The sequence below is a fragment of the Hyperoodon ampullatus genome (genome assembly GCF_949752795.1).
Source record: "Hyperoodon ampullatus genome assembly, chromosome: 5".
In the NCBI taxonomy this organism is placed as follows: Eukaryota; Metazoa; Chordata; class Mammalia; order Artiodactyla; family Ziphiidae; genus Hyperoodon; species Hyperoodon ampullatus.
Genome location: NC_136918.1, coordinates 79,354,171 through 79,381,390, shown reverse-complemented (window position 1 = coordinate 79,381,390; position 27,220 = coordinate 79,354,171). Strand labels below are relative to the sequence as shown.

The 27,220-nt window shown below is 37.8% G+C and overlaps 1 protein-coding gene across 1 annotated transcript in view; it reads right to left on the bottom strand.

The window, feature by feature from the left end:
• The window catches only part of POLQ (DNA polymerase theta), a gene marked incomplete at both ends in the record, with an annotated part of 137,130 nt that overhangs the window by 60,197 nt on the left and 49,713 nt on the right, over positions 1–27,220 (bottom strand). The window contains 3 exons of the mRNA XM_079704838.1: positions 10,991–11,234; positions 12,516–12,640; positions 13,524–13,717. Coding sequence (XP_079560964.1) covers positions 10,991–11,234; positions 12,516–12,640; positions 13,524–13,717 — 563 coding nt within the window. The remainder of the gene's footprint in view (positions 1–10,990; positions 11,235–12,515; positions 12,641–13,523; positions 13,718–27,220) is intronic.

Here is a 27,220-nt window from a genome sequence, read left to right as displayed (position 1 = left end):
TCCTCAACTCTTAGAGAACATTGCAGATTCCATTGCTAGGGCACTAGTTGCCCAACAAAAATACTTAGACTCTCTGGCCATAGTTGCTCTTGATAATAAGATAGCCCTTGATAATCTTTTAGCTGAGCAGGGAAGTGTCTGTGCTATGACCAATACCATCTGTTGTACCTGGATTGACGCTTCTGGTGAAGTTGAAACTTAATTATGTAAGATCACTGAGTAAGCCACTTGGCTTAAAAGGGTGACTCCTTCAACAGTGTCTTTGACTGGTTTGGGTCTTGGGGACTATGGCTCTGAAGCACACTCCACATACTGGGAGTTATCCTATTTATAGTTATCATAAACATCAGCGCATTGGATCCTCTCAAAAGTTTTAAATGCATGTTCACAGCCACTGACCAGCAGAGAAATATCTCCCTAAGAGTGGAACATCAGAAAAGAAACGAGGAGAACAGCCACCTTAAAAATTGTGAACCTGTAACAGGGAAGAACAAAATCTGACTCCATGTTGGATCTGTTTCTTTTACTTTAAGCTTTGCTTCCTGTTGCTTTTGTGACTATAATCACTAAAAGGATGCTCTTTACAGCTAAAAGCATACATAATGGCCTCCCTTGGGGAACCCTGCCCCTCTGCCTCAATGTTAAACCAAAGTGCCTTCGTTCAGCTCACAGGGAAACACGCTGCCCCTGCCCACCCATGAATGGCTGCAAGAAAGAAGAAATTAACACATCCCCTCTGAGAGGCTGGCCAAACCAGAAGATATTTTGCAAGACTTAGAGCCTTTTTACTTTACTTCCTCACTTCCTCCCCCTCTCTGTTCTATAAAAGAAACTAGCATCCAGACCCAGATAAGATGGTACTCTAGGACTCTAGTCTGCCATCTTCTCGGATGCCCAGCTTTCCAAATAAAGTCGCTATTCCTTGCCTCAACACCTCGTCTCCTGATTTATTGGTCTGTTTTGCAGCAGAACAAGCTTGGACTCGGTAACAAACCTGAAGTCATTGCCTGTGAATATCATAGGAGTTCATCAAAGACGTCATGACCTATGGATAGCACAACAAAGATCAACAAAGCTGCAGAGCAGTAGTTGAGAGCGAAGCTAATGCCTTAAATTTTGATCACATCTCTCAGGCTGAGAGTATGATGAAAAGGAGGGAATTGTTAAAGAGAAAAGCCACAGGCCCCAAATGGCTAAAGCCCATGATACCAAACCTAGATTTAATACCTAACCTAATTGCAGTTTTGACCTTCACCAGAAATGTAATCTTAATCAACCAGTCTAGAATTTCCTGGTCAGCACCAAGAGGTAATCTGTCCATCCTCCCTCCCCACCCCCCGCACCCCCACCCACCCCCAAGATACAATCTGCATGATAAAACCCCCTTGCCTTTCCCTTTTACCCCCCCAAAAGCTGCCCTGATATAAAAATAATCCTTTCTTTTATTTTGCTAATAGCTCCTTTGCCCTATCCTTCTTCCTATAAAAACTTTCCATCTTTTAGTAGAACCCCTTCTAGTTCCTAGATTGGATGCTGCAACTCATGAATCGCCTAATAAAGCTAGTTGGATCTTCAAATTTATGCAGCTGAATTTTGTTTTTTAACAACATCTAACAACAGATTCTACTGGTGAGCTGAGGGGTAATAGACTAGTGAGAGTGCAACTTGGCTAGACCCTTCTGCAGAGCAATTTAGAATCTAATAAATCTATATTATATATGCACTTACCTTCTGAAATCTCATGTCTAGGAATTTACTCTGAAGAAACATCACCAAGACACATTCAACCAGCCGGAGGAAGATGGCGGAAGAGTAAGACGCGGAGATCACCTTCCTCCCCACAGATACATCAGAAATTCATCTACACATGGAACAACTCCAACAGAACACCTACTGAACGCTGACAGAAGACCTCAGACCCCCCAAAAGGCAAGAAACTCCCCACATACCTGGGTAGGTCAAAAGAAAAAAAGAATAAACAGAGACAATAGGATATGGACGGGACCTACACCAGTGGGAGGGAGCCGTGAAGGAGGGAAGGTTTCTACACACTACAAGCCCCTTCGTGGGCGGAGACTGCAGGTGGCGGAGGGGGAAAGCTTCGGAGTAGCGGAGGAGAGCACAGCAACAGGGGTGCGGAGGGCAAAGCGGAGAGATTTTGGCACAGAGGATCGGTGCCCTCAGGCACACACCAGCCCGAGAGGCTTGTCTGCTCGGCCACCGGGGCGGGCGGGGCTGGGAGCTGAGGCTCGGGTATCGGCTTTCAGTCGGAGCGCAGGGAGAGGACTGGGGCTGGCGGCAGGAAGAGAGCCTGAAGGGGTTAGTGCTAGCCCGGAGGGAGTCCGGGGAAAGGGTCTGGAGCTACTGGAGAGGCAAGAGACTTTTTTCCCTTTTGTTGCCTGGTGCGCGAGGAGAGGGCATTCCCCTCCCTCCCCTCTGCCTGAGTGAGCCAGAGCCCCCGAATCAGCGGCTCCTTTAAACCCGTCCTGTCTGAGCTAAGAACGGACGCCCTCCGGCGACCTACGCGCAGAGGCGGGGCCAGGTCCAAGGCTGAGACCCGGGAGCTGTGAGAGCAGAGACAGGGAAATCTCTCTGGGCAGCCTCGGAGGCAGTGGATTAAAGCTCCACGGTCCATTTGATGTGCCCTGCGTCTGTGGAGTGTATGAATGGACAGCGAATCATCCCAAATTGAGGAAGTGGACTTTGAGGACAAGATTTAAGACTTTCCCCCCTTTTTACAACGAATTATCCCAAATTAAGGAGGTGGACTTAGCAAGATTTCAGACTTCTCGCCCTTTTCCTCTTTTTACAACGAATTATCCCAAATCGAGGAGGTGGACTTGGAGAGCAAGATTTTTGATTTTTCCCCCTGCTCTCTTTTTGTGAATGTGTGTGTGTAATCTTCTGTGTAAGATTCTCTCTGTATAGCTTTGCTTCCACCATATGTCCCAGGGTTCTATCGGTCCGTGTTTTTTTTTTTCAATAATTACTTTTTAATTTTAATAACGCTACTATATTTCATACTTTATTCTATTTTACTTTACCTGCTCTTTCTTTTTTTCCTACCTTCCCTTCCTCCCTCCCTCCCTCCGCTCCTCCTTTCCTTCTTTCTTTTTCTTTCCTCCCTCCCTCCCTCCCACCCTTCTTCTTTCCACTTTCTTTTTATTTCCTTCCTCCCTCCCTCCCTCCTGTCTTTCTTTCTTTCTTTCCTTCCTCCCTCCCTCCCTCCCTCCCTTCTTCCATTCACTCTTCCTTTTGCTTTCATTCCTCCCTCCCTCCCTCCTTTCTTTCCTTCTTTCTTTCCATCCTCCCTCCCTCCCTCCCTCCTTTCTTTCTTTCTTTCTTCCTTCCTTCCTTCCTTTCTTCCCTTCTTCCTTTCTTTCCCTCTCTCTTTCTTTCTTCTACTAATTCTTTCTTTCTACTTTTTCTCACTGTTATTCTGAGCCGGGTGAATGAAAGGCTCTTGGTGCTGCAGCCAGGAGTCAGTGCTGTGCCTCTGAAGTGGGAGAGCCAACCTCAGGACACGGGTCCACAAGAGACCTCCCAGCTCCACATAATATCAAGCAGCGAAAATCTCCTAGGGATCTCCATCTCAACACCAGCACCCAGCTTCACTCAACGACCAGCAAGCTACAGTGCTGGTCACCCTATGCCAAGCAACTAGCAAGGCAGGAACACAACCCCACCCATTAGCAGAGAGGCTACCTAAAAACATAATAAGGCCACAGGCACCCCAAAACACACCACCAGACGTGAACCTGTCCACCAGAAAGACAAGATCGAGCCTCAACCACCAGAGCACAGGCATTAGTCCCCCCCCCCCAGGAAGCCTACACAACCTACTGAAACAACCTTAGCCACTGGGGACAGACACCAAAAATAACGGGAACTACGAATCTGCAGCCTGCAAAAAGGAGACCCCAAACACAATAACATAAGCAAAATGAGAAAGCAGAAAAACACACAGCAGGTGAAGGAGCAAGATAAAAACCTACCAGACCTAACAAATGAAGAGGTAATAGGCAGTCTACCTGAAAAAGAATTCAGAATAATGATAGTAAAGATGATCCAAAATCTTGGAAATAGGATAGACAAAATGCAAGAAACAGTTAACAAGGACCTAGAAGAACTAAAGATGAATCAAGCATCAATTAAAAACACAATAAATGAAATGAAAAATACTCTAGATGGGATCAATAGCAGAATAACTGAGGCAGAAGAACGGATAAGTGAGGTGGAAGATAAAATAGTGGAAATAACTGATGCAGAGAAAAATAAAGAAAAAAGAATGAAAAGAATAGAGGACAGTCTCAGAGACCTCTGGGACAACATTAAACGCACCAACATTCGAATTATAGGGGTCCCAGAAGAAGAAGAGAAAAAGAAAGGGACTGAGAAAATATTTGAAGAGATTATAGTTGAAAACTTCCCTAATATGGGAAAGGAAATAGTTAATCAAGTCCAGGAGGCACAGAGAGTCCCATACAGAATAAATCCAAGGAGAAATACGCCAAGACACATATTAATCAAACTGTCAAAAATTAAACACAAAGAAATCATATTAAAAGCAGCAAGGGAAAAACAACAAATAACACACAAGGGAATCCCCATCAGGTTAACAGCTGATCTCTCAGCAGAAACTCTACAAGCCAGAAGGGAGTGGCAGGACATAATTAAAGTGATGAAGGAGAGAAACCTGCAACCAAGATTACTCTACCCAGCAAGGATCTCATTCAGATTTGATGGAGAAATTAAAACGTTTACAGACAAGCAAAAGCTGAGAGAGTTCAGCACCACCAAACCAGCTTTACAACAAATGCTAAAGGAACTTCTCTAGGCAAGAAACACAACAGAAGGAATATACCTACAATAACGAACCCAAAGCAATTAAGGAAATGGGAATAGAAACATACATATCAATAATTACCTTAAACGTAAATGGACTAAATGCTCCCACCAAAAGACACAGAGTGGCTGAATGGATACAAAAACAAGACCCATATATATGCTGTCTACAAGAGACCCACTTCAGACCTAGAGACACATACAGATTGAAAGTAAGGGGATGGAAAAAGATATTCCATGCAAATGGAAATCAAAAGAAAGCGGGAGTAGCAATTCTTATATCAGACAAAATAGACTTTAAAATAAAGACTATTAGAAGAGACAAAGAAGGACACTACATAACGATAAAGGGATCGATCCAAGAAGAAGATATAACAATTGTAAATATTTATGCACCCAACATAGGAGCACCTCAATACATAAGGCAAATACTAACAGCCATAAAAGGGGAAATCGACAGTAACACAATCATAGTAGGGGACTTTAACACCCCACTTTCACCTATGGACAGATCATCCAAAATGAAAATAAATAAGGAAACACAAGCTTTAAATGATACATTAAACAAGATGGACTTAGTTGATATTTATAGGACATTCCATCCAAAAACAACAGAATACACATTTTTCTCAAGTGCTCATGGAACATTCTCCAGGATAGATCATATCTTGGGTCACAAATCAAGCCTTGGTAAATTTAAGAAAATTGAAATTGTATCAAGTATCTTTTCCGACCACAATGCTATGAGACTAGACATCAATTACAGGAAAAGATCTGTAAAAAATACAAACACATGGAGGCTAAACAATACACTACTCAATAACGAAGTGATCACTGAAGAAATCAAAGAGGAAATTAAAAAATACCTAGAAACAAATGACAATGGAGACACGACGACCCAAAACCTATGGGACGCAGCAAAAGCAGTTCTAAGGGGGAAGTTTATAGCAATACAATCCCACCTTAAGAAACAGGAAACATTTCGAGTAAACAACCTGACGCTGCACCTAAAGCAATTAGAGAAAGAAGAACAAAAAACCCCCAAAGTTAGCAGAAGGAAAGAAATCATAAAGATCAGATCAGAAATAAATGAAAAAGAAATGAAGGAAACAATAGCAAAGATCAATAAAACTAAAAGCTGGTTCTTTGAGAAGATAAACAAAATTGACAAACCATTAGCCAGACTCATCAAGAAAAGAAGGGAGAAGACTCAAATCAATAGAATTAGAAATGAAAAAGGAGAAGTAACAACTGACACTGCAGAAATACAAAAGATCATGAGAGATTACTATAAGCAACTCTATGCCAATAAAATGGACAACCTGGAAGAAATGGACAAATTCTTAGAAATGCACAACCTACCAAGACTGACTCAGGAAGAAATAGAAAATATGAACAGACCAATCACAAGCACTGAAATTGAAACTGTGATTAAAAATCTTCCATCAAACAAAAGCCCAGGACCAGATGGCTTCACAGGCGAATTCTATCAAACATTTAGAGAAGAGCTAACACCCATCCTTCTCAAACTCTTCCAAACAATATCAGAGGAAGGAACACTCCCAAACTCATTCTACGAGGCCACCATCACCTTGATACCAAAACCAGGCAAGGATGTCACAAAGAAAGAAAACTACAGGCCAATATCACTGATGAACATAGATGCAAAAATCCTCAACAAAATACTAGCAAACAGAATCCAACAGCACATTAAAAGGATCATACACCATGATCAAGTGGGGTTTATTCCAGGAATGCAAGGATTCTTCAATATACGCAAATCAATCAATGTGATACACCATATTAACAAGTTGAAGGAGAAAAACCATATGATCATCTCAATAGATGCAGAGAAAGCTTTCGACAAAATTCAACACCCATTTATGATAAAAACCCTGCAGAAAGTAGGCATAGAGGGAACTTTCCTCAACATAATAAAGGCCATATATGACAAACCCACAGCCAACATTGTTCTCAATGGTGAAAAACTGAAACCATTTCCACTAAGATCAGGAACAAGACAAGGCTGCCCACTCTCACCACTCTTATTCAACCTAGTTTTGGAAGTTTTAGCCACAGCAATCAGAGAAGAAAAGGAAATAAAAGGAATCCAAATTGGAAAAGAAGAAGTAAAGCTGTCACTGTTTGCAGATGACATGATACTATACATAGAGAATCCTAAAGATGCTACCGAAAAACTACTAGAGCTAATCAATGAATTTGGTAAAGTAGCAGGATACAAAATTAATGCACAGAAATCTCTGGCATTCCTGTACACTAATGATGAAAAATCTGAAAATGAAATCAAGAAAACACTCCCATTTACCATTGCAACAAAAAGAATAAAATATCTAGGAATAAACCTACCTAAGGAGACAAAAGACCTGTATGCAGAAAATTATAAGACACTGATGAAAGAAATTAAAGAGGATACAAATAGATGGAGAGATATACCATGCTCCTGGATTGGAAGAATCAATATTGTGAAAATGACTCTACTACCCAAAGCAATCTACAGATTCAATGCAATCCCTATCAAACTACCACTGGCATTTTTCACAGAACTAGAACAAAAAATTTCAAAATTTGTTTGGAAAAACAAAAGACCCCGAATAGCCAAAGCAATCTTGAGAACGAAAAACGGAGCTGGAGGAATCAGGCTCCCTGACTTCAGACTATACTACAAAGCTACAGTAATTAAGACAGTGTGGTACTGGCATAAAAACAGAAAGATAGATCAGTGGATCAGGATAGAAAGCCCAGAGATAAACCCACGCACATATGGCCAACTTATCTTTGATAAAGGAGGCAGGAATGTACAGTGGAGAAAGGACAGCCTCTTCAATAAGTGGTGCTGGGAAAACTGGACAGGGACATGTAAAAGTATGAGATTAGATCATTCCCTAACACCATACACAAAAATAAGCTCAAAATGGATTAAAGACCTAAATGTAAGGCCAGAAACTATCAAACTCTTAGAGGAAAACATAGGTAGAACACTCTATGACATAAATCACAGCAAGATCCTTTTGGACCCACCTCCTAGAGAAATGGAAATAAAAACAAAGATAAACAAATGGGACCTAATGAAACTTCAAAGCTTTTGCACAGCAAAGGAAACCATAAACAAGACCAAAAGACAACCCTCAGAATGGGAGAAAATATTTGCAAATGAAGCAACTGACAAAGGATTAATCTCCAAAATTTATAAACAGCTCAGGCAGCTCAATAGCAAAAAAACAAACAACCCAATCCAAAAATGGGCAGAAGACTTAAATAGGCATTTCTCCAAAGAAGATATACAGACTGCCAACAAACACATGAAAGAATGCTCAACATCATTAATCATTAGAGAAATGCAAATCAAAACTACAATGAGATATCATCTCACACCAGTCAGAATGGCCATCATCAAGAAATCTACAAACAATAAATGCTGGAGAGGGTGTGGAGAAAAGGGAACACTCTTGCACTGCTGGTGGGAATGTGAATTGGTACAGCCACTATGGAGAACAGTATGGAGGTTCCTTAAAAAACTAAAAATAGAACTACCATATGACCCAGCAATACCACTACTAGGCATATACCCTGAGAAAACCATAATTCAAAAAGAGGCATGTACCAAAATGTTCATTGCAGCTCTATTCACAATAGCCCGGAGCTGGAAACAACCTAAGTGTCCATCATCGGATGAATGGATAAAGAAGATGTGGCACATATATACAATGGAATATTACTCAGCCATAAAAAGGAACGAAACTGAGCTATTTGTAATGAGGTGGATAGACCTAGAGTCTGTCATACAGAGTGAAGTAAGTCAGAAAGAGAAAGACAAATACCGTATGCTAACACATATATATGGAATTTAAAAAAAAAAAATGTCATGAAGAACCTAGGGGTAAAACTGGAATAAAGACACAGACCTACTTGAGAACGGACTTGAGGATATGGGGAAGGGGAAGGGTAAGCTGTGACAAAGCGAAAGAGAGGCATGGACATATATACACTACCAAACGTAAGGTAGATAGATAGTGGGAAGCAGCCGCAGAGCACAGGGAGATCAGCTCGGTGCTTTGTGACCGCCTGGAGGGGTGGGATAGGGAGGGTTGGAGGGAGGGAGACGCAATAGGGAAGGGATGTGGGAACAGATGTGTATGTATGACTGATTCACTTTGTTATAAAGCAGAAACTAATAAAAAATAAAAAAATTAAAAAAAAAAAAAAAAAAAAAAAAAAAAAAAAAGAAACATCACCAACAATATGAAAATACATATGCACAAGGTAATTCATTACATATTGTTGGTAATGGCAAGCTATTTGAGACAATCTGAATGTTGGATGGGTTTTCTGGCTTTTACGTACCGGGCACTGAAAGGGTGGCCAGTCTCCAAATACATCAGTTTCTATTCAGAAAATTAACATTAATACAATACTGTATCTAATCTACACACCTTACTCAAAATTTACCAATTGTTCCAAGTATGTCCTTTTTCTAATCCAATCTAGAGTAAGGTGGTACATTTAGTTGTCATGTCTCTTTAGCCTGCTTTAATTCAAATCAGCTCCTCAGTCTTTGTTTCCGTGACCTTGATATTTTTGAAAAGTACTGGCCAATTATTTTGTAGAATGTCTCTCAATTTAGGTTTGTCTGATGTTTCTCTACAGTTAAATTCACATTAGACATTTTTGATAAAAATATTCCAGGAGTAATGTTGTGTCGTTCTCAGTATGTCACATGGGGAGGCAGATAATATTGATTTCTCATATTACTATGTTTCGTTAATTTTGATCAGTGAAGGTTCTGGGCTTTCAGAAGAATCACAGTCATGGCAATAATGGCCTTAGAATCACAAAGAAGAGACTCCAAAATGTGTTTACAAATTTTTTCCAATTAAATTTTCTAAAATGTGTACTGACCTCAGATGACTCCCTGGAAGGGTTAAGTATGATATGTGGTATGCTGTTACCACAGAGATACTCCCACATCTGAATTTTTTCACCTCAGGTCTTTTATTACATATTTCTAAGCAAGTATGAATATATCCAAAGATTCTGTGAAAATCACAGGCTCCAGAGGCGATCAACACCTTTATAAGTAGGTTTTAAAGCATACTCTATGTAGGTTTCAGCCAGAGGCACACCCAAAAGTGACAAAATTGCCCACCAACGGATCTTCCAATCTGGGGTCACAGGGGATGACCCTGCCCCCACAGCTCCACATTCTCTGCTTGGGTGGCATATGCCTAAGACTCCAAGCAATTTCATCCTTCAAAATCTAGGTAGAGCTATAGCTATGCTGGCTGTAGTGCATGCTGTACCAGGGCCCACTAGCAGGAGTCACACCTGCGTTGCTGCCGAAGTACACGGAGTAGAGCCCATGATGTGAGGCGGCACTGCACAGTGAGGCCCTTTCTTTGACTATGCCCCCATCCCTTCCTACATGTTTCAAGTTACAGAGCGTGTGTCAAGCCAAAGAGGAAAGAAACACTGAACTGGAAATGAGATTAATGCTCGAATTTAGAACAAATTTTTAAAACCTGAAAATAAAACTGTTAATACTTGAAACTGCCTAAACAGCTATAGAATTTGGCTGAGATTCCATATAACAGTGAGTTCAAAGAATAGTGGTTGAGAAAATAATTAAGCTATTCCTTGAAAATATGCTGAGTCCAGCCCATTCAATGAATTGGTTACACACACACACACACACACACACACACACACACACACATCAAGAAGTCCTCTTCTCATAAACTGTTTTTGAGGGACTAGTGTTCCAAAGAATATTCAAGAAGAGTATATTTTAAAGTTTTCTTGCCTGAAGAAAATCTAAGATGAGCCCTGGATATATACTGAGAACTAAAATCCATCAAAGCAGAAACATTGGTAACTTAACTTTACTCAAACTTTCTAGGAGAGAGTTATGATACATTTAGAAGTGTCTTTAAAGTCATAAAATATATTTTAAATATACAAAAAAAGAAAAAAGTAATCCTCAAAGGGGAAAAGGAGCCACATTTTCTTCTACTTATACCAAATATGACATGATATTACCTAAGGGAAAATATTTTAATATATTATCTATTATTTACAAATTGACCTGTTTTCATTTAATAACATATGTAGACAAGGGGATTTTTCTTACCTTTTAAAAGGCACAGCATTTTTCAGAACACTTTCCACCTCAGCAACATCTGCTCTGGCAAGATCGGCCACAGTAAGAAAGCCAGAAGCATAGAGGAATCTGGCTCTCTGTGCATTAAGTAAGGATACCCGGACCAGGTCACACAGCTCCCTCTGGATGCCAAATGTAAGACGCTTCTGAAACTGGGACAGTAGTAGTTCCATGTTGTGCCAGCCCAAGCGGTTGGAAAACACTGTAATCATCCCTAGAATATTCATATAATATTTATTGAATTAAAAATTCTTTCTAGACCAATTCTCCGTTTCTTGAGATGTATTTTTGTTTCACTGTTTTTGTTGTTTTTTCTGCAGAATTATAAAGTTTAACAGGCCCAAGGTATAAAATAATAGGACAGTAGACATCTTTAAGGGCCTAGCTAATTGGTTAGACACATTAAATATCATCTCATTTTTTCTTAATCATGAACTTGCATCTGAAAAAATTGAGGCAGAGCACATAAACACAAAACAAACAAAAAGCCCTCACTAGTTCCCCTCTCTCAGTTTTTTTCCTTATTTCTTTAAGGAAGAAAGAACTCTTAAAAAAGGTAAAGAACTCTTCACCTAGGGGAAAAAACAAGAGAGCTAATTTAAATTGTCAAGTGCTGAGAGGATTATTTACAAAGAGTGAAAGTCCCATTGATAATTTCTTTAAAAAAAAAGGTTGCCCAGCTTGATAGCTATACCCTCTTGAAATAGAGAGGGCAGAGTAGCCAAGTGTCAAGTCATTAAGAAAATCACTTCCCGACAAGAACATTAACCCTAGAGGTAATCTGAGATCTTTGATGCCAGTGAGTTGAACGGTAAGTCTCTCCCTTCTTACTACCCTCTCCTGGCATCTTTCCCTCGGTAATCTCTCATGCACACAATTTCACAATGAAACTTCTTACACATGTAAACACACTCTCCAGCAGCCCAGGATTTCCCTCCTAAGGGCTTAAGGATTTCTTGGTAAAATCAGACTTAGAACTTCCCTTGTTTGCCTAACTTAGAAGATAAGAGTTTAATTTTATTAAGAAAGACCAGTATTTCCTTAGAGAACAGATATTTAGAAGAGTGAGACGGCAGTCCAGAAATCCCTCTCCACTTGCCATCTTCCACAATAACAAGTATTAATCAATAACTTGGTAAGAAAATGAAGACCAGTGAGAACTGTGTCTGTTTCTTCTTACAATACGCCCCCCCCCAAAAAAAAGACAGAAAAACAGAAAGAAGAGTAATGGTCAGCAGGTTGCTAGGGAATGGAAGGGGACCAAGATCCAGACACTCAGCCAGCTGCCAGTCTTCTGTTACAGGGTAACTGAACCCACAGGATTCATAGTTTTGGGTGTTCTGATGATGACAGGAACTATACAAAATTATGGCTTAACATGATCCCCTCACTTTTAGAGAAACCTACAGTAAAATGGAATTTGAAAAAAAGTAATCTTAACTTGACTTCAAACCACAGAGTCTTAAATAAATGTGGGAACACTTGTTTAACTGACCTGCATAAACAGCAGCTGACTGTTGTAACGATTGAATCTGTCCACGACTGCATCCATATTTCTGATTAATTTCCTTTAAGGGAACTTCACTGATTAAATCTAATAGCACAAGACTGGTAAAAAACCTGGAAAGTAAATTAACCAAAAGTATGGTAAGAGGTCACTTATGTCTACTATGAGAGTACAATGTATGTTGAGAAACAAGAAAGAACCAAAAAAGGTAAGAGGGTGAGAAGGTGAGAAGATTCCTAATAGGATATAGGATTAGTGGACAAAGAGCTCAATGTTTGTAAATTCTAACATATGTTAGTACTATAGCAAAAAACTAATATCTGTATAACAAAAAGATTTTGTTCATATTTCAATAATGCTAACTAATTTTAAGAAATGAGACTAGGTTCAAGGAATATGATGGCACAAAAATTTTAAAGAACACTTGATACACAATTATTATCACCTAATCATATTTCAATCAAAATTTGGTTATAAAAAAGTTTTGATGTGAAAGGCAATTGTGCCACAAATAAGCCAAGTATATAATCCTTACAAAATTTACACTTGACTATGATGTAAATAATATGAGACTAATGCTTTAAGAAAAATAATTGTATTATATTTCAAAGAAGCTAAAGCCTGTACAATTTCCCCACCTGAATATTTTAATTGGCTCTTCCCTACTGGTAACAAATCACTTCAAAGGATGATACAAACCATATCCTCAAATGGAGCCACACTAAGTTGGCAGTTCTGATCATATCTTCTTTAAGGGAAGAAAGTAACTAAATGTTCTACTTTTAAAAGTCTTGATATATAGTGGTTTCTTATAAGCTACAAAGAAGAAACTAAAATATCAATAAATTCAGTAAATACAAGAAGTTGAAAATTTTTACTATATTCAGCCAAAACTTTGATTTTAATGACAATGAAAGTGATTACAATAAACTGGACATCTACTGTATATCCAATACTGTGTTAAAAACTGGATAGTCCAGGCTCCTTGATATTTACCTTTTATGGATGGCCATTTGTCGGTGCTGTTTCTCAGTTCTGGCTACTACCTTTCCTTTCACACAGCGAGCCAAGAACCCTTCTTCAACTCCCACTAGCTCTGCCACCCGTTTCATAGAAGCTGGCAACTTCTCCCATAAACAGAAAAATCGATACCAATCAATAGTAGTCCAATCCTCAAACACAGGTGTAACCTAAAGGGAAGAAGCATCATTCATTACCTAAAACTACTGCATTACAAAAGGGACAAAATTGTAAATGTAAACTTCATGTTAAAAACAAAGGCTTCAGTATTCGGAAAAATTTCTAAATGTGATAATGCCTCACTTATATGGAAACTTCATTTAATCACAAACAACTCACTGACAAGAGAAAAAAAAAGACCACTAAGCATACAAGCTGGATTTTACAGAATCCAAGGACTTTAATCATAGACACTTTTAATCTCGGTATTCTGATACAATCTTAAGTATTTTGTATGATTTCTGAGAAAATAGAGGGAGGGGGAAGAGGAATCAATATTCACAATTGCTATAATATATTATCTGAAGTGTCCAGGATTCAACAACAACAAAAAAAACCAATGAGACATGCAAAGAAACAGAAACATGTGTCCCAAACACAGGGGAAAAAGCAGGCAAAAGAAACACCTTTGAGGGGTTCCATATGTCAGAAATATCTGCAAAGACTTCAAAACAGACATTATAAGTATGGTCAAAGAACAGCAACAACAAAAAAACCCATGCTTAATAATGTAAAGGAAAGTATGATGACAATGTCTCATCAAGTAGGGAATGTGAGTAAAGAGAAATGATAAAAAAAGAGCCAAATGGAAATTCTAGAGTTAAAAAATACAACTGAAATGAACTATAAACTACAGAGCTCAACAGTAGATGCAAGCTGGCAGAATAAAGAATCAGCAAACATGAAGATAGATCCATCAAGATTATGCAATCTGAGAGGTGAGAAAAAAGGGAAAAAAAATGAACAGAGCCTCAGAGAAATGTGGGAAGCATTAAAGTATACCAACATATGCATAATGAGAGTACCAGAGGAAGACAGAAAGGAACAGAAAGAACATTTGAAGAAATTATGGCTAAAACCTTCTCAAATTTAATGGAAAACTTTACATTATGCAAGAGACTAAAAGTGAACTCCAACTAGGAAAGCTCAAAAAGATCCACACCCTGATGCATCAGAGTCAAAATGTAAAATACCAAGAGAAAATCATGAAAGCAGCAAAAGAAAAACAATGCATCATATACAAGGGAAACCAAAAAAAATTAAGACCCGACTTCTCATCAAAAACAATGGAGGACAGAATGCTGTGAAACAACGTGTTCAAACTGCTGAAAGAAAAAAAAAAGTCAACAAAGAATCTTATATAAAGGAAAACTAACTTTATAAAATAAAGGCATAACAAAGACATTCCCAGATAAACAGAAAATTTGTTGCTAGCAGATCTGCCTACAAGAACTACTAAAGAAAAGCTCTTCTGGTTGAAAGAGAGTGACCCAAAACAGTATATTAATTCCACACAGAAAAACAAGGAGTGCCAACAAAGGTAACTGCCTGGGTACTTTCAAAGATAGTATTATTGCATCCTTCCCCTCTTTTCTTCTCTTAACTGACTTTAAAAAGCAACTGTACAAAACAGTATGTATAAAACATACAAAAATGTTTGACAATAACAGCCCAAAGGAGGCAGGTGGGAGCAAAGCTATATTGAAGTAGGGAATAACAAGAGATAGTAACTAAATCCATAGAAACAAATAAAGGGAAGCACAAATCTTAAATAAAAATGTAAATATAACAAATTTTACAAGTACACATTTGCTCTCCTTTCTACTCTCAGCTTCTTTAAAGACATAAAATTGTATAAAATAACAATTATAACCATGTACTGTTGGGTTTGTAACACATGTAGATTAGATGTAACATGTATAACACTAATAGCACCAAAAAGAAAAAAAAAAAAAAGGAATAGGAATACAGCTATACAAGAATAATGTTTCTATATCTCAATGGGATTAAGTAAGTATAAATTTTAAGCTGTATATGTTAACCCCTTGAGTAATTACTGGGAAAATAACTTCAAAAAATATAGAGAAAAAGTAATTTAAATGTTATACTAAAAAGTTTTGCTTAATTCAAAAGAAATCAGTAAAAGTACAAGAGAACAAAAGAAGATGTGAGATATATAGAAAATAGACAAAATGTGGAAGATGTAAGTCCAACTACATCAATAGTAACATGAAATGCAAATGGGCTAAATAATATATCAAAGACAGAAACTGATAGATTGGATTAAAAAAAACCAGAATCCAACTATATGCTGTCTATAAGAGACACATTACAGATTCAAAAATACAAACAGGTCAAAAGTAAAAGGAAGTGAAAATATGAAAACCACAACTATAACAAAGCCAGAGTAACTAGACTAATATCAGATAAAATAGACTTTTTAAAAAAGTTCACAGAAGAGGAATATTTTATAATGACAACAGGACCCATCCAACAAACAAACATAACAACTGTAAATATATACAGGGTTCCAAAACACATGAACAAAACTTGACAGAAGTGAAGGAATAGACAATTCAAAAATAAGAGTTGAAGATTTAAATACCCTCCCTTTCAACAGTGGAAAGAAGAACTAAGAAGATCAACAGGAAATAGAAGGTGAAAAACGATACAGTAAATCAACTAGACCTAACAGACATCTGTAGAACTTCAACCAGCAACAGCAGAATGCACATCCTTCTTGAGTCCACATAGAACATTCTCCAGGACAGACCATCTACTAGGCAATAAAACAAGCCTCAATAAATGTAAAAGGATTGAAATCATGTGAAATATGTTTTCTGACAATGGAATGAAATTAAAAATAAATTTTAAAAAATTTTGGAAATTCACAATGTGGAAATTAAACAAGATGCTACTAAATAACAATGGGTCAGAGAAGATATCACAATTGAAATTACAAACTACCTTGAAACAGATGAAGATAAAAAATGAAAACATAAAATACCAAAACTTATGAGATACAGTGAAAGTAGTGCTTTGAAAGAAATTTATAGTTATAAATGCCTGTACTAAAAAAGAATAAGGATCTAAAATCAAGATCTTAATCTTCCACCTTAAGACACTGCAAATTGAAGGGCAAAGGAAACCCAAAGCAAGAAGGAAAAAAAAGAAAAAAAAAAAAACTATAAAGAGCAGACATTAATGAAACAGAGAGTAAAAAATAATAGAGAAAATCAACCTACCCAAAATAGGTTCTGTTAAAAGGTAAACTGAAACACATTAAAATTTTCAAGAGTTTATTTGAGCATGCACCAATTAGAATTGGGCAGCGCCAAACCAAAGGCAGTTAGGAGCCCTCTAATGACAGGAGCTAGGGGCAAAGTTTTTATAGAGAAGATGCTGAAGAAAAGCAAAGCAATTACAGGACTGGTTATAGCTTCAGCAGTTGACTTACTTGGGAAAACCTAGTTGGCTTTTTGTGATTGGTTGTTCTCAAGTTTCACTTTCTTGGATTCAAGTGCATTGACTAAGGCTTAAGTTCTGGTTTGCTTACATAAGCTGCTAAGACATTAAAGCTTCCTCAGTCTAACGGCTTCCTTGTTTAAGTATTGTTAACAGTTCTTTGAAACAATACTGAAACCTTTAGCTAGACTGATCAAGAAAAAGAGAGAGAATACTCAAATTACTAAAATCAGGAATGGAAGAGGGGACACTACTACTGCCTTATAGAAATAAAAAGAATCATAAAAAAATACTATGAACAATTGAATACCAACAATTTAGATAACCTAGATGAAATGGACAAATTCCTGGAAACATACCAACTACCAAAACTGATTCAAGAAAAAATAGAAAATCTAAATAGACTTAAAACAAGAACAGAGACTGAATTAGTAATCAAAAAATGTACTCCAAAGAAATGTCTAAGCCCAAATGGCTTGACTGGTGAAATCTATTACCAAATGTTTAAATGATTAACAGCAATCCTTCACAATTTCTTCCAAAAAGAGAGAGGAACACTTCCTAATTCATTCTACTACCTGAAAACCACACAAAATCATCATGAGAATAAAGAACTACAGACCAATGTGTCTTAAGAATGTAGATGCAACAATCCTCAACAAAATACCAGCAAACCAAATCTAGCAACATATAAATAGTACTATACAACATGATCAAGTGAGATTTACCCAGAAAAATCAAGATTAATATATCTGAAAATCAAATAATGTAATATCAATAGAATGGACAAAAATTCCATGATGATCTCAATAGATGCAGAAAAAGCACGTCATAAAATCTAACACCTTTTTGTGATTAAAAAATTTCAACAATCTAGGAATAGAAGGTAAATTCCTCAACCTGATAAAGGCTATGTGCAAAAAATCCACAGCTAACATCATACTTGATGGTGAAAGCCTGAACACTTTCCCTCTAAGATCAGGAAAAAGACAAAGATGTCTGCTCTCACTACCTCTATTCGTATTTAACCGGAGATTCTAGACAGGTCAAGAAAAAGAAATAAAATTCATCCATAGTGGAAAGGAAGAAGCAAAACTACCTCTATTTGCAAATGATATGAACTTGTATATGGAAAATCCTAAGGAATCCACCAAAATACTATTAAAATTAATGAACAAGTTTAATAGGCTGCAGCATAAAAGATGAAAATATTTAAAAATTGTTCATACATTTCAATAAACAATCTGAAAAGAAAATTAATAAAGGAATTCCATTTATAATAGCATTAAAAACAATAAAATGTTTAAGAATAAGTTTAACAAAAGGCATATAAAACTTGTACTCTGAAAACTATAAAAATTGTTCAAAGAAGTTAAAGACCTACACAAATGTGAAGACAGCCATGTACACTAACTGGAAGACTTAACATTGTTAATTGTCATCAAAATTAAAAATCTTTGTGCTTCAAAAGATATAATCAAAAACTTGAAAAGACAACCCACAGAATGCAAGAAAATATTTCCATATCATATATCTCATAAGAGACTTGTATCCAGAATTTATAAAGAACTCTTACAACTCAATAATAAAATGATAAATAACCCAATTTAAAAATGGGCAAAGGATCTGAGTAGATATTTTTCTAAGGAAGATATTCATGTGGTCAAGAAACAGATGGGAAGGTGTTCAACATCACCACCCATTAGGGAAATACAAATTCAAACTATAATGAGATAGCACTTCAAGCCCATAAGGATATACTTAAAAAGACAGATAAAAACAAGCATTGGAGAGATGTGGAGAAATGTGAACCCTTGTACATTGCTTATGGTAATGTAAAATTATTCAGCTGCTTTTTAGGACTTTGGAAGCTCCTCCAAATGTTAAAATTAGAGTTACCATATGATCCAGCAGTTCTACTCCTAGAGATATACTTAAGAGAATCCAAAACGTATGTCCACGAAAACTTGAATATGAATGTTAACAGCAGCATTACTCATAATAGTCAAAAAGTAAAAACATATCAAATGTCCATCATTTTGATGAATGGATAAAGATGTAGTACATCTCTACAATGAAATATTATTCTGTAATATAAAGGACTTAAGAACTGATACACAATAAAACATGGATGAACCTTGAAAAACATTATGTTAAGTGAAAGAAACCAGCCATGAAAGACCACGTATTATATAATTCCATTTATATGAATAAGAATAGAATAGAAAGTCTATAGAAAAACAGAAAGCACACTGGTGGTTGCTCAGGGGTAGGGGAGGATGAGGAGGTTGAAGGAAAATGGGGAGTGACTGCTAATGGGTACCGGGTTTCTTTCTGAGGTGATGAAAATGTTCTGAAATTAGATGTTGATGACTGCACAACTCTGTGAACATACTAAAAATCATTGACGTGTACACTTTAAATTATATACTATGTGAATTGTATTGCAACAAAGCTATTTTAAAAAAACTCAAATTCCCTATAAGAAAATTTTCAGAACACTCTTGAAAGCCCCAAGAGACTCAAAGAAATAGAGAAACATCTCTTTTCATGAATAACACCAATCAAATTAAGAAGGATGTCAGTTCAGTTCTCCTCCATGTTAATGTATAAATTTAACAATACCAATGAAAATACCAAGTTAATTCTAAGCGATATATGAAAAGGTAGGTAAGCAAGAATACCTATGAACACTAAAAAAAGGAGAGCAGTGAAACTAACCCTACTAGATAATACAATAAAAGTGTTTAATTAAAACAGAGGTAGTAGTGTACATATTGGTAAAATTGGTCTGTTGTCAGGTCAACAAATGAAATAGAAATATACCCAACAACAAATGGAAATTAGAAATGCATCTAAACACAAATGCAAATTAGTACATAAAAATTGGAGAAAAAAGTTAAATGAAAGCTGAAGAAAATTTTTCAGTCACTGTGTGTAAACAAATCTTTTTAATAAATAAAGATGCGACTACAGATAGCCATTATGAAAAAAGATAAAATTGAAGAACCATATATTAAATTCTAAATGGAACAGAGCGCAAAAGAGAGGGACTACAATCATATAATTACTTGAAGAAAATGTGAGAGAATTTATAATCTTAGAGCAAGAAAAGCATTTCTCACTGATTCTAAAGTTCAAAATTCAACTACATTTTTTAAATGTTATACAAAACACACAATAAACAAAGTAAAAAGCCAAGTGAAAAACTAGGAGAAAAATATTTATACCACAAAGAACTACTCTCCCTAATATGTGTAAAAGAATTGTTAAAACTTAAGAAAAAGACCAAAAATACAATAGAAAAATGTGCAAAAGACATGGACAACTCATAGAAAATAAAAGAATACTACCTTAAACATATAGAAAAAATGTTCAAATTTATTCATAATAAAAACTGTAAATTAAAAGTACACTCAAAAATATAAAAGCTTGACAATATAACTTTATTTGTGAGGTTGTGGGAAAATAACCACTCTCATATAGCACTGGTAAAACTGGAAAATGATACAAACGCTATAGAGGACAATTTTGCAAAACCAAAATCACCTATGTCTTTACACTTGACCCAGCAATCATACTTCTAGGATTCTTTCCTAAAGATACACCTCCATCAAAACTAAACTAAACAATAATATATGCCAAAGTTACTCACTGCAGCATCATTTGCCATACCAAAACATTGGGAACAACTCAAATATCCATCAGAGAACTGACTGAATAAACAATGGTATATCCACATACACAATGGGGTTATACAGATATAAAAAGAATAAAAATCTCCATGAATTGACAAAGAGTGATTTCCAAGATATATGAGACATATTGTTAAAGGGGAAAAAGAGGTACAAAGTAATGTATATAGAATACTATCCTCTGAATAAGAAAGATAAAGTGAGACTGTATTAAGCACTTGCTAATATTTATTAGCACTTGCTAATATTTATACAATGAAAAAGAAAAGACATACACCAGAAACTAATGAAAACAATTATCTATGAAGGTGAGAGGAAACAGCATGCACGGCATTGACATATAGCTAGCAGACTTCACTGGGTATTCCTTTTTATATAGTTCTGAATTTTGAATCACATAAACGTTTTAAATATTCAAAAAACAAAATAGAACATGCAAACTTAAATGTTTTATTTAAAATATAAATGTACATTAACTTGCCAATTTTTTGAGATAGGGTTATGGTCTTTTGAGTGTGAGTCTATTGATGAGAATTTACCATGGCTTTCTTATGTAAACTATACCCACAGTACATTGTCTCATAAATCCAGTTTCTCTTTTGGTCAAGTGAAGTTAGACATTAAAGAAAATTGCAAAATAATCTGTGAACAGTATCCTTCTAGTTGTTTTCCCATATAGATTATAACTTTTTTTCAGAGCTTAACAGAAGTCTCACTCACATATATTGTCAGCAATTATTTTAGTAATTTGCATTAAATCTAATTTTCATAGAAGTAAACTGGCAGTCTGACTCTAGAACCCATAATCATAACCACTGTACAATAAATGAGACTTATTTTTAAGGCCATGCCAGATAACTGGTAAGACCAGCTTTGAGATTCTCCTTAGACACATTCTCAGGCACAGAACTTTGAACACATTATCACCCACGTAGTACACATATTCACTGGAAGGGAGGGTGGGGGGAAAGCCCTGTCCAGAAATTTCTCCTCTGCTCGCCTCTATATAGTGTTTTTATTGAAGTACATTTCTTCATAAGCCTTCCTAATTCTTATAATTTCAAATTTACCCCCCACTCTCTTGCCTAACAAAACACATGCATTTGCTCTTTCCCCCTTCCCAAATTTATTGAGGTATAATTGACAAATGAAATTGTATATATTTAAGGTGTACAATACAATGATTTCACATATGTATTCACTGTGAAATGATTACCACAATCAAGTTAATTAGCACATCTATCACCACACATAGTTACCACTGTGTGCATGTGTGTGGTGAGATTCTCTCTGTAAGCAAATTCCAAGTACACAAAACAGTATTATTAGCTATAATCACTATGCTGTACATTAAATTCCCAGAACTTATTCATCTTACACAGGCATACATTGGGGATATTCTGGGTTCAGTTCAAAACATTACAATAGAGGGGAGAGGGGGAAGATGGCGGAAGAGTAAGACGCGGAGATCACCTTCCTCCCCACAGATACATCAGAAATACATCTACACGTGGAACAACTCCTACAGAACACCTACTGAACGCTGGCAGAAGACCTCAGACCTCCCAAAAGGCAAGATACTCCCCACATACCTGGGTAGGGCAAAAGAGAAAAGAATAAACAGAGACAAAAGAATAGGGACGGGATCTGCACCAGTGGGAGGGAGCTGTGAAGGAGGAAAGGTTTCCACACACTAGGAAGCCCCTTCGCGGGCAGAGACTGTGGGTGGCGGAGGGGGGAAGCTTCGGAGCCACGGAGGAGAGCACAACAACAGGGGTCCGGAAGGCAAAGCGGAGAGATTCCCGCACAGAGGGTCGGTGCCGACCAGCACTCACCAGCCCAAGATGCTTGTCTGCTCACCCGCCGGGGCGGGCGCGGCTGGGAGCTGAGGCTCTGGCGGCTTCGGTCAGAGCACAGGGAGAGGATTGGTGGCGTGAACACAGCCTGAAGGGGTTAGTGCACCACGGTTAGCCGGGAGGGGGTCCGGGGGAAAAGTCTGGACCTGCCGAAGAGGCAACAGACATTTTCTTCCCTCTTTGTTTCCTGGTGCGCGAGGAGAGGGGATTAAGATTGCTGCTTAAAGGAGCTCCAGAGATGGGGGCGAGCTGCAGCTAACAGCGCAGACCCCAGAGACGGGGGTGAAACGCTAAGGTGGCTGCTGCCGCCACCAAGAATCCTGTGTGCGAGCACAGGTCACTAACCACACCTCCCTTCCAGGGAGCCTGTGCAGCCCACCACTGCCAGGGTCCCGGGAGCCAGGGATAACTTCCTCGGGAGAACGCACGGTGCGCCTCAGGCTGGTGCAACGTCCCGGGGCCTCTGCCACCGCAGGCTCACCCCACATCGTGCCCCTCCCTCCCCCCGGCCGGAGTGAGCCAGAGCCCCATAATCAGCAGCTCCTTTAACCCCGTCCTGTCTGACCGAAGAACAGATCCCTCTGGCCACATACACGTATAGGCGAGGCCAAATCCAAAGCTGAACCCCGGGAGCTGTGCGAACAAAGAAGAGAAAGGGAAATCTCTCCCAGCAGCCTCAGGAGCAGTGGATTAAATCTCCACAATCAACCTGATGTACCCTGCATCTGTGGAATACCTGAATAGACAACAAATCATCCCAAATTGAGCAGGTGGACTTTCAGAGCAAGATTTATTATTTTTTCCCCTTTTCCTCTTTTTGTGAGTGTGTATGTGTATGCTTCTGTGTGAGATTTTCTCTGTATAGCTTTGCTTTCACCATTTGTCCTAGGATTCTATCCGTCCATTTTTTTTGTTTTTTTTACTTTTTAAAATACATTTTTTTCTTAATAATTATTTTTTATTTTAATAACTTTATTTTATTTTATCTTACTTTATTTTTTTTCTTTTATCCTCTTTCTTTCTTTCTTTCTTTCTACTTTTTCGCCCTTTTATTCTGAGTCGTGTGGATGAAAGGCTCTTGGTGCTGCAGCCAGGAGTCAGTGCTGTGCCTCTGAGGTGGGAGAGCCAACTTCAGGACACTGGTCCACAAGAGACCTCCCAGCTCCACGTAATATCAAATGGCGGAAACCTCCCAGAGATCTCCATCTCAACACCAAAACCCAGCTTCACTCAATGACGAGCAAGCTACAGTGCTGGACACCCTATGCCAAACAACTAGCAAGACAGGAACACAGCGCCACCCATTAGCAGACAGGCTGCCTAAAATCATAATAAATCCACAGACACCCCAAAACACACCACCAGACGTGGACATGCCCGCCAGAAAGACAAGATCCAGCCTCATCCACCAGAACACAGGCACTAGCCCCCTCCACTAGGAAGCCTACAGAACCCACTGAAACAACTTTAGCCGCTGGGGACAGACATCAAAAACAACGGGAATTACGAACCTGCAGCCTGCAAAAAGGAGACCCCAAACACAGTAAGATAAGCAAAAGGAGAAGACAGAAAAACACACAGCAGATGAAGGAGCAAGATAAAAACCCACCAGACCTAACAAATGAAGAGGAAAGAGGCAGTCTACCTGAAAAAGAATTCAGAATAATGATAGTAAAGATGATCCAAAATCTTGGAAATAGAATAGACAAAATGCAAGAAACAATTAACAAGGACCTAGAAGAACTAAAGATAAAACAAGCAACGATGAACACAATAAATGAAATTAAAAATACTCTAGAAGGGATCAATAGCAGAATAACTGAGGTAGAAGAACGGATAAGTGACGTGGAAGATAAAATAGTGGAAATAACTACGGCAGAGTAGAAGAAAGAAAAAAGAATGAAAAGAACTGAGGACAGTCTCAGAGACCTCTGGGACAACATTAAACACACCAACATTCGAATTATAGAGGTTCCAGAAGAAGAGAAAAAGAAAGGGACTGAGAAAATATTTGAAGAGATTATAGTTGAAAACTTCCCTAATATGGGAAAGGAAATAGTTAATCAAGTCCAGGAGGCACAGAGAGTCCCATACAGGATAAATCCAAGGAGAAACACGCCAAGACACATATTAATCAAATTGTCAAAAATTAAATACAAAGAAAACATATTAAAAGCAGCAAGGGAAAAACAACAAATAACACACAAGGGAATCCCCATAAGGTTCACAGCTGATCTTTCAGCAGAAACTATGCAAGCCAGAACGGACTGGCAGGACATATTTAAAGTGATGAAGGAGAAAAACCTACAACCAAGATTACTCTACCCAGCAAGGATCTCATTCAGATTTCACGGAGAAATTACAACCTTACAGACAAGCTAAAGCTGAGAGAGTTCAGCACCACCAAACCAGCTTTACAACAAATGCTAAAGGATCTTCTCTAGGCAAGAAACACAAGAGAAGGAAAAGACCTACAATAACAAACCCAAAACAATTAAGAAAATGGGGGACTTCCCTGGTGGCACAGTGGTTGACAATCTGCATGCTAATGCAGCGGACACGGGTTCGAGCCCTGGTCTGGGAGGATCCCATCTGCCGCAGAGTAACTAGGCCCGTGAGCCACAACTACTGAGCCTGCGCGTCTGGAGCCTGAGCTCCGCAACAAGACAGGCCACAACAGTGAGAGGCCCGCACAAGGTGATGAAGAGTGGCCTCCGCTTGCCACAACTAGAGAAAGCCCTCGCACAGAAACAAAGACCCAACACAGCAAAAATAAACTAATTAATTAAGAAAATGGGAATAGGAACATACATATTGATAATTACCTTAAATGTAAATGGACTAAATGCTCCCACCAAAAGACACAGATTGGCTGAATGGATACAAAAACAAGACCCCATATATATGCTGTTTACAAGAGACCCACTTCAGACCTAGAGAAAAACACAGACTGAAAGTGAGGGGATGGAAAAAGATATTCCATGCAAATGGAAATCAAAAGAAAGCTGGAGTAGCAATTCTCGTATCAGACAAATAGACTTTAAAATAAAGACTATTAAAAGAGACAAAGAAGGACTCTACATAATGATCAAGGGATTGATCCAAGAAGAAGATATAACAATTGTAAATATTTATGCACCCAACATAGGAGCACCTCAATACATAAGGAAAATACTAACAGCCATAAAAGGGGAAATCGACAGTAACACAATCATAGTAGGGGACTTTAACACCCCACTTTCACCAATGGACAGATCATCCAAAATGAAAATAAATAAGGAAACACAAGCTTTAAATGATACATTAAACAAGATGGACTTAATTGATATTTATAGGACATTCTGTCCAACAACAACAAAATACACATTTTTCTCAAGTGCTCATGGAACATTCTCCAGGATAGATCATATCTTGGGTCACAAATCAAGCCCTGGTAAATTTAAGAAAATTGAAATTGTATCAAGTATCTTTTCCGACAACAACGCTATGAGACTAGATATCAATTACAGGAAAAGATCTGTAAAAAATACAAACACATGGAGGCTAAACAATACACTACTTAATAACGAAGTGATCACTGAAGAAATCAAAGAGGAAATCAAAAAATACCTAGAAACAAATGACAATGGAGACACGACAACCCAAAACCTATGGGATGCAGCAAAATCAGTTCTAAGAGGGAAGTTTATAGCAATACAATCCTACCTTAAGAAACAGGAAACATATCGAAAAACAACCTAACGTTGCACCTAAAGCAATTAGAGAAAGAAAAACAAAAAACCCCGAAAGTTAGCATAAGGAAAGAAATCATAAATATCAGATCAGAAATAAATGAAAAAGAAATGAAGGAAATGATAGCAAACATCAACAAAACTAAAAGCTGGTTCTTTGAGAAGATAAACAAAATTGATAAACCACTAGCCAGACTCATCAAGAAAAATAGGGAGAAGACTCAAATCAATAGAATTAGAAATGAAAAAAGAGGAGTAACAACTGACACTGCAGAAATACAAAAGATCATGAGAGATTACTATAAGCAACTCTATGCCAATAAAATGGACAACCTGGAAGAAGTGGACAAATTCTTAGAAATGCACAACCTGCCAAGACTGAATCAGGAAGAAATAGAAAATATGAACAGACCCATCGCAAGCACAGAAATTGAAACTGTGATTAAAAATCTTCCAACAAACAAAAGCCGAGAACCAAGATGGCTTCACAGGCGAATTCTATCAAACATTTAGAGAAGAGCTAACACATGTCCTTCTCAAACTCTTCCAAAATATAGCAGAGGGAGGAACACTCCCAAACTCATTCTGCGAGACCACCGTCACCCTGATACCAAAACCAGACAAAGATGTCACAAAGAAAGAAAACTACAGGCCAATATCACTGATGAACATAGATGCAAAAATCCTCAACAAAACACTAGCAAACAGAATCCAACAGCACATTAAGAGGATCATACACCACGACCAAGTGGGGTCTATTCCAGGAATGCAAGGATTCTTCAATATATGCAAATCAATCAATGTGATACACCATATTAACAAAATGAAGGAGAAAAACCATATGGTCATCTCAATAAATTCAGAGAAAGCTTTTGACAAAATTCAATACCCATGTATGATAAAAAACCCTCCAGAAAGTAGGCATA